The sequence below is a fragment of the Eublepharis macularius genome, chromosome 2 (genome assembly GCF_028583425.1).
Source record: "Eublepharis macularius isolate TG4126 chromosome 2, MPM_Emac_v1.0, whole genome shotgun sequence".
In the NCBI taxonomy this organism is placed as follows: domain Eukaryota; kingdom Metazoa; phylum Chordata; class Lepidosauria; order Squamata; family Eublepharidae; genus Eublepharis; species Eublepharis macularius.
The window spans coordinates 168,690,956-168,698,711 of record NC_072791.1 but is presented as its reverse complement, the minus strand read 5'-3'; the positions used below and the strand labels follow the sequence as shown (position 1 = coordinate 168,698,711).

Genomic DNA, 7,756 nt, shown 5'->3' with positions numbered 1-7,756 from the left:
ACTTCTCTGTTGCATCACAGTCTGAGGTGCAGCGGGTTTGCACACAGGACAGGGCCTTCTCACTGGTGGCACCTAAGTCACAGAATTCTCTGCCTTGAAAGAGGTTGGGTCCATCTGCTCATTTTTAGGTGACCGATTTAAATATTATTGTTTCACTATGCTTACAAGATTCTAATTATTCCTTACCCCAGGATGTTCTTCCCGAGTATTTATTTCTTCTGCTGCTTTATGCTACTGCTGTTTATCCTGCTTACTATTTTTTTAAAAAATGTGGGTGTTTTTTGTGTGTTAGATGATATGATTACTTCTTAGAATTAACTTAGTACTTGGTAGCCAGATTGAAGGTTCTTTGGGGATGAAAATAACTGTTGCTGTTAGTGTATTGTGGTTGTGTGTATTTAAAATCTGTTTCTAAAATGTAATATTTATTTATAAATGTGAATTTTACTTGTAAGTTGCCTCAGGCAGGATTCTGAAGAGGCAGTATAGAAATATCCTAAATAAATAAATTATTTTATTGTGCGGAATTTGGCAGTGTGTGCTTTGCCTACTGTGTCACATACAATCAGCTGTAAGTGAGAGACAAGGAAAGAGTTATGAGAGGAGGAGTGGAACTACATTTTTATAGAGCTGCTGTTAAAAACTGAATCCCTGCACTGAATTTCTCCATTAACATAGAATAATTTTTCCCCATAGCGTATAATGTTATCAAATTGTGTGCTATCCAACTCCTGCCAGCAATCTAGAGCAGGAATAGAGCAAAAATTAGGAAGTCATCAAAATACAAGGTGAATGATGCTACATGGATGTGTGTGAGAGGAAAACTTTATGGGATCTCATGTTCACCAGCAGCTCCATGTTGAGTGTAACTGGTAGTTAGAGTTGCCACTTGCTGCAGAAAAAATGATATTTACCAGGTAGTACTATTTCCTTCCATGGCATAGAAAGCTTTGGAAGCCCATTTCTCTACATTAAGCTTCTATTAAAGGAACAGTGTTTTTTTCCCCCAGGCCTGTTAGCAACCCTACTGGTTATTTCACACAAGACGGTCTCAAAAAGTTTGTTGCTCTCTTCTCTTCCTTTCTTTTGCTACAAGGTTTGCCTTGGTTTTGTCCTTTTTGACATTGTGAAGGAAACAGCAGTGACTGCCTAGTTTTTGTGAACAGAGCAGACAATTTATTGCTTAATATTCTGTAGTGAGCCTCAAGATGTATTTACATTCGATAACTGTGCTTACTTCAACTGGCCCTGTAATCCTTCTTAGCCCTGACTATGTTATGCATTTGTCTTCATTAAGTAAACAAGTCATTCTAAAATTATTTAAAGCAAAGAATAGAAATGTTATGTCTGTAATGCATTAATATTTAACAATTGAAAAAGAAGCTGGAAAGATATCTTTAAAGTTTGCCGGGAAGGGTGGTTTACCAGATTCTGAAAAAAATAAGGCCATATTCCCTTTCCTGGAATGATAGCATTGGGGAAAGAAAATCTGTGCATTTATTTGGTCATAATATATTTCTTACACAGAAATATAGCAAGAGTTAGGCTATACTATGTTCCATTCCTACCACAGAAATGCATGCTGTTGTTTGAGTGAGCGTTTCGGCCATTTTCATTCCGCGTTGCTGTTAGGATTTCTAAGATGAAGCCTGGATGCGTACTGATGTGTCAGATAGTTGGCTGGCAAAGGAGCTTAAGTTCATTTATAGAAGACAGAAACAGTTCCTGCCCAAAAGAAGATGTAAATGTCACCATATCTAAAATCTGATACCCCTTTTATTAACCAGTTGATTGAACTGTAGTTAAGAGTACTCCATCTATGCTTTTGAGAGCAATCATTTTCTTAGAATTCCTGATCAATTCTTGCACAGCAGTGTCATTAACTGCAATTGTTTGGCCTTTCCAGAGTTTGCTGAACAGGTGTGTTTGTGCTTGTTGTGAGTATTTCCATGTCTTGCTATATATTTTGTATTTGATAACAGGGATTGACCGTTTTGATGCCCAGAAAGTTACATTTTCCACAAGAAGATGGAAGTGGTAAACACTGCTTGTTCTGATTTCAATAACACCAAAGGATCTTTCAAGAAAGCATCATCCCTTCTATTGGACAGCCTGGTGGAGGAGCCTAAGAGAACAACTGATGTTCCTAATCACCTCCTGGAATCCAGTAAGTGATTGACTGACTTGGCAAAAAGAGCTGTTGATCGTAGGATTTTGAAGGGGTTAGTCAAGTCATGCCCTGAATGAAGTGATTGAACCCTTCAAAATCCTATAATCTAAAAATGATCCCTGTTGCAGGAACATGGTAACGCTTCCCTGTGTAGATGCTTTAAAAAAGCACGTCTTGCCAGAAGACAGTCCTGTATCTTTATTAGGGTTGCCAGCTCATGGTTGGGAAATTCCTGGAGCCTGAAGAGGGAGGGGTTTGGAGAGGGGAGGGACATCATCTGGGTATAATGCCATAAAGTTCACCTTCCAAGGCAGCCATTTTCTCCAGGGAAACTGATCTTTGTCACCTGGAGTTCAGTTGTAATTCCAGATCTCCAGCCACCGCCTGGAGGCTGGCAACCCTAATCTTTATCCTGCCTGCCTGTCTCATTACTGCCTACACTTCCTTCAAGAAGCTCAGGGCAGCATAGTTCTCTTCTCCGTTTTACCCTCACAACAACAGCGTAAGGAGAGCTCAAGGAACAGTGAATTATTGGCTCAGTTTCCCCTAGTGAACTTCACATTTAAGTGAGGATTTGAATTCAAATCTCCCCAGTCCTTGTTCAAATGCTACAGTAGTTCAGTCTCTGGCTGTTTCCACGTTTCTTACCTTTTGCCGGCACATTGCGGAAGACAGTGTCTTCGTATGCAAAATCTCACCAGGAAGATGCTGTTATCGCACAAAATCATGTGAGAAGACGCTGTCTTCCGCAATAACAGCGTCTTCCTGGTGCGATTTTGCGTGCGAAGATGCTGTCTTCTGCATTGTGCCAGCAAAAGGTAAGAGGTGTGGAAACAGCCTCTCTGCCATGCTTTGCATTCATTTGAGAGAATTCAGAAAAACAAGGAGTTTTGTGTGTCTGTATTTGAAAACCGAGCAAGCAGATGCTTGGGTATGATGCCTAACAGCAACTACAATTCAGCAAATGTAGCATTACAGTTACATGATAGTAAGATGTTTTAGGTAGAAAATTATATAAACAATTGGGAATGGGCGTGTTATTTTTGGTTATAATATTTGTTCAGTAGCTAATAACATCTTATACTGAGAAGAGGGTCTGCTAGACTATGGTTTAAAACTGGCTAATGTTAGTCATGACCAAGTACTATGCAATTATAACCAGCGGAGCAAGACATGCCACCATTCCCGTTACTTTCAGTAGGGCTTAGTTACAGTGCACTTTAGCAAGATGAAACCCAGGCCAATTATTGCTTTTCATTTGTTCTTATAATTTCAGAGATTTATTCAAAGCTTTTAAGAAACAACGTAATACAGGCTAAGCCTGCCATAATGCATTATGGAGGGTATGAAATTGAAAAACATCACCAACAAATTTTGGTAGGTAATGAAGCTGTTATTAGTTAGTAGGCTGAAGGAGATAATACAAGTACCCACTGACTTTTTTCCACATTACTAGAAACCTTTACATGGATGTCTTGCTGGGTATGGACAGACATATTCAAATAAAAGACCACAAGTACGTTCTGACTTTTAAAAAAAATTCCTTTCTCATTCTACAGAAACTTGTCAATATTTCTAGCGATCTTGTAAATGTTCACATTATTCCACCCCAAACAAAGTACTTCCAGATCAAATACAGCAAAATAGTAAGTTTTGGCAGCAACTTTCCGAGTTGTTCATCTTTAATTCTTCACTTTCTTTTTGAATGTCGTCATATTGCAGTGACTTTGAAGCACTCCCAGGCAAACTGTTCTTTGTTTTATAGCACCGACTTGTGCCTGGCTTGTCCTTCACAATTACAGTTGACTTCTGTCCTGATGAATGGCGATATTATTATGACTGCATCCGAATCCATTCTGAGGTGAGACTCCACAAAGGATGAGTTTGTGTTCTTACCTTCTGCCTCCACAGATGAAAGGAAAATATGTTTTCATGGTATTCACAAATAAATGATAATTATCACAAAGATTTGATGTTCCTCAGTGGTATTTGGAATATTGTTAATCTGTTTTATTCATACTTTCCCCTCATTGTGTTCTACAGTCAGCCAGGTGATAACACACCGAATTTGGGAGTGAAAAAGGCCCCAAAGGTATTAATATAAAGCTATTTAAAAAGCTGTGAGGAAGTCCTTTGTGTTTTGAAGCATGAAGCAGATCTGGTATACAGTGGAGCAGTAATTCTGGGCTGTTTTATTCAGGGAACTGGCCATGAGTTGCCTACTTGATATTGGGAGGAATAATATTATGAGCAAGATCCTTGATTCCAAGTAGAATCTGCTTATGGGATCATTCCTGGAAAAAATAGCATGGGACATTTGTCCAAATTTAATTTTTCTATATCGTTTTGCTTGAAAAAACAAAATAATACAGAAATTTGTCTTTTGGATTCTGAATTTTCTCAGTATGTTTTCAAGATTCTTCAGCACATATGAAGACTTTGACACATACTTTTTAAGGCTGAAAATTTAAAGGAGTTAGAATTCCTAGAAACCATCTTATTCCAGAATAAAGTTATAAGGTGAGATTGTGGCCACTCAGGCTTTGCTTTGTTTCTGCCATCCCTCTGAAGTCAGTCAATCTGGTTTAGAAAAGTTGCAATGTACTTACTTGAATTCTGTTGGACTTACATTCAAGTAAAATGTATATAGGATCAGACTAAAAATGTTTTTCCCCTACGCTTCAGATTTTCTTATAACAGAAACAGAGGTATCTTCATTACCATTTGGTATTAGATTGAATACCAGGTACTTTCTGCATAAACCCTGTGGTCCTAAAAACCCCAATCCCTCAGTTTGATGTTTAAAGTCCAGGACCCCCAGTTCATGGACTTAGAAGGGGACCCCCAAAGCAGGCTGTTATGTCTCACTTGAAGTATACATTAGCATTTAAGAGGAGGTGTATAAGATCAAAGTCTAAAGTTACCTCACTGCATCATTATCCCTTGATTGTATAGGAACTGATAGATAGCTATCCCATGCACCTCAAATATTATTAATCCTTGTAAATAATTGTGTAAATTTCTTCTTATTCCCCCCCCCCCCAGGGAGATGACACTTTACTGGTTCCTATACATGCCTATCCTGTGATGAATGCTGTAGAATTTCCATCCTATATTAGTTTCTCTGATGTTCCATTGGGACAGTGGTAAGCAGTTATTACAGCAATAATTTCTTGTTTTAAAGTATTCCTCATGTTAAAGTGATTAACATAATGGGAGCTTGGGGGTAAATATGTACAGGCCCGGTGATTCTGTTGAAATATTAAGTTATTCAATCAGAAAACAAAATTGTATCTGGCTTTAGCATAACATTTGTACACATTTTTCTTTTCAACCCCTATGCAATGGGTCATTCTGTAAGATTATCTATGGCTGTCCCTTGCTATGCAGTTTCTCTCCAAGGCTGAAAAGATCTCTGTTGAGACAGTATTGATAATCCATGGATAATTGTTCCCTTGGATTTTAGTTTTGGAAATTTTTGCTTTCTACACAGTTCCCTTCAAGCAACAGATCAAAAATAAAAAGTGGTATGTGTATGAAGAGAAATAACAACAACAACAACAACATTTGATTTATATACCGCCCTTCTGGATGACTTAACACCCACTCAGAGCGGTTTACAAAGTATGCCATTATTATCCCCACAACCAAACACCCTGTGAGGTGGATGGGGCTGAAGCTGTGACTGACCCAAGGTCACCCAGCTGGCTTCAAGCGGAGGAGTGAGGAATCAAACCCAGTTCCTTAGTCCCGCACTCTTAACCACTACTATTGTGGCTCTCCACAACAATCACCCTGTGAGATGGGTGGGGCTGAGAGAGCTCCAGAGAGCTGTGACTCATCCAGTGTCACCCAGCTGGCTTCAAGCGGAGGAGTGGGGAATCAAACCCAGTTCTCCAAATTAGAGACCTGCTACTCTTAAGCACTGCACCAAACTGGCTCTCGGTTGAAAGCTGGAAATCTTTTAGAGTTGAGAAAACACAAAAATGGCAACATACACGGAGGTGATAACTGCTGACTTGACTCCAGTATATGCCAGCCTACATTTGCTGAATTCTTCTGTTGTTATAGTAGAAGCAAAGAACTAAGAGACTTCAAAGACTTCAGTCCATGACTAAAGGCTGTAAATACGTCTTGATGGGGTAGGACTCGGAGCTAAAATTTACAGCACGCTTGGATAGCCTACAGCTTTCCATGGGATCCAAACCTACACTACTTCTAAGGTCCCCTTGCTTAACCTCATGAAAAGCCACTTAATTCTGTCTCCGCATTCCTAGTTACAAATAGGGGCAATTATTTCGTGGATGCACTTTGGTTTTAAAAGTTGATTATGGGTTGCATCCAACCAACTTTTCCACAGATGAAAAAGGAAGGAGAGAATCCCTTTAACCACATGTACTGGGGATCATGGGACCTTGATGAGACCTTGCATGGTCAAAAGACATGTGGGACAGAAGCTGTAATAAAAAGGAAAAATGGAGAAAATTATATTTAAAAGATGGCTAGATCCAACCCCGTATTTTCACAAGTGTTACCTTTTTAATCAAACTAAGTATATCATTTTTACTTTCCTGAATCCCATTTTTCATTGATTAAACCACCATTCTCACCCTGTCTTCACATACTCTCCCCTTTCAAAAAGAACATAATTGATACCCAAATTGGCAATTTTAAACAACTCACCGAGCTGTGGTGCTCCATATTTCTGTCCTTTGTTGTCTAAAATATTCAAAATACTTGTCAAAGAAATGCTGTATATAAACTACATTCCTTGCTAATCAGGCTGGGCAGGATCTCAGTAAAACAGTTTATAAAATGAAGGAGTTGTTTGAATAAAATGTTATTTTTTATCATGTTCAAGAATATGCAGTGTTTTTCTAAGCTGTTTTGTTTGGACTGGCTAGATCCAGACGCACACAAATTGCTTCTTTCACAGAGAGATGCAGACTTCGGAAAATTCATAGGGCATCCAATAAGAATGAGCTAGCTGGAGATCCAAACATACTATGTATTAAGGAGCACGGGGTTTTGTCAGGCTTAGGTTAACAGTTCTAAACTTGTGATGCCATATTCAATAGGAAATGGATGTTACCCTCCCAAATAATAACCAAATCACACGTTCAGCAGTACATGGAAAAATCTCACTGAGAGATCTCTGTCTTTCGGTGCTACACCTCTGAAGATGCCAGTCACAGCTGCTGGCGAAACATCGGGAACTACAATGCCAAGACCACGGTGATACAGCCGGGAAAATCCACAACAACCATCGTTCTCCGGCCGTGAAAGCTTCGACAATATATCTCTCCTGGATTGTCCTCCTTCAGACTGCATATAAGGGAATGTTGGAGAACTCTGGAGTAGGGGTGTAAATAATGGGGGAAATGAGCCAAAATTACACACAAAACTTGCTAGTTTGGCTCATCAGAGCAGCTTCTGGGATGCTAAACCATATCTGGAAAATGAGGCTGTAATGACCCCCCCCCCTTCCGCCAAAAAGTTGGTGTGTTTCATTTCAGTACTTACCATGTAGAGGCCATGCAGGCAAGCCTGACAGTCGGTGGCTGTCTGGAAGCATCTTGTTTTACT

The 7,756-nt window shown here is 39.4% G+C and overlaps 1 protein-coding gene across 2 annotated transcripts in view; it reads left to right on the top strand.

Moving 5' to 3' along the window:
- Positions 1-7,756, top strand: part of CFAP221 (cilia and flagella associated protein 221) — a 31,167-nt gene continuing 23,411 nt past the window's right edge. For both annotated transcript variants that reach the window (XM_054971921.1, XM_054971920.1), the window contains exons 1-6: positions 1-128; positions 1,983-2,167; positions 3,447-3,547; positions 3,730-3,816; positions 3,936-4,031; positions 5,216-5,316. In XM_054971921.1, the coding sequence (XP_054827896.1) occupies positions 2,029-2,167; positions 3,447-3,547; positions 3,730-3,816; positions 3,936-4,031; positions 5,216-5,316 (524 nt within the window). In that variant the 5' untranslated portion in view covers positions 1-128; positions 1,983-2,028. The remainder of the gene's footprint in view (positions 129-1,982; positions 2,168-3,446; positions 3,548-3,729; positions 3,817-3,935; positions 4,032-5,215; positions 5,317-7,756) is intronic.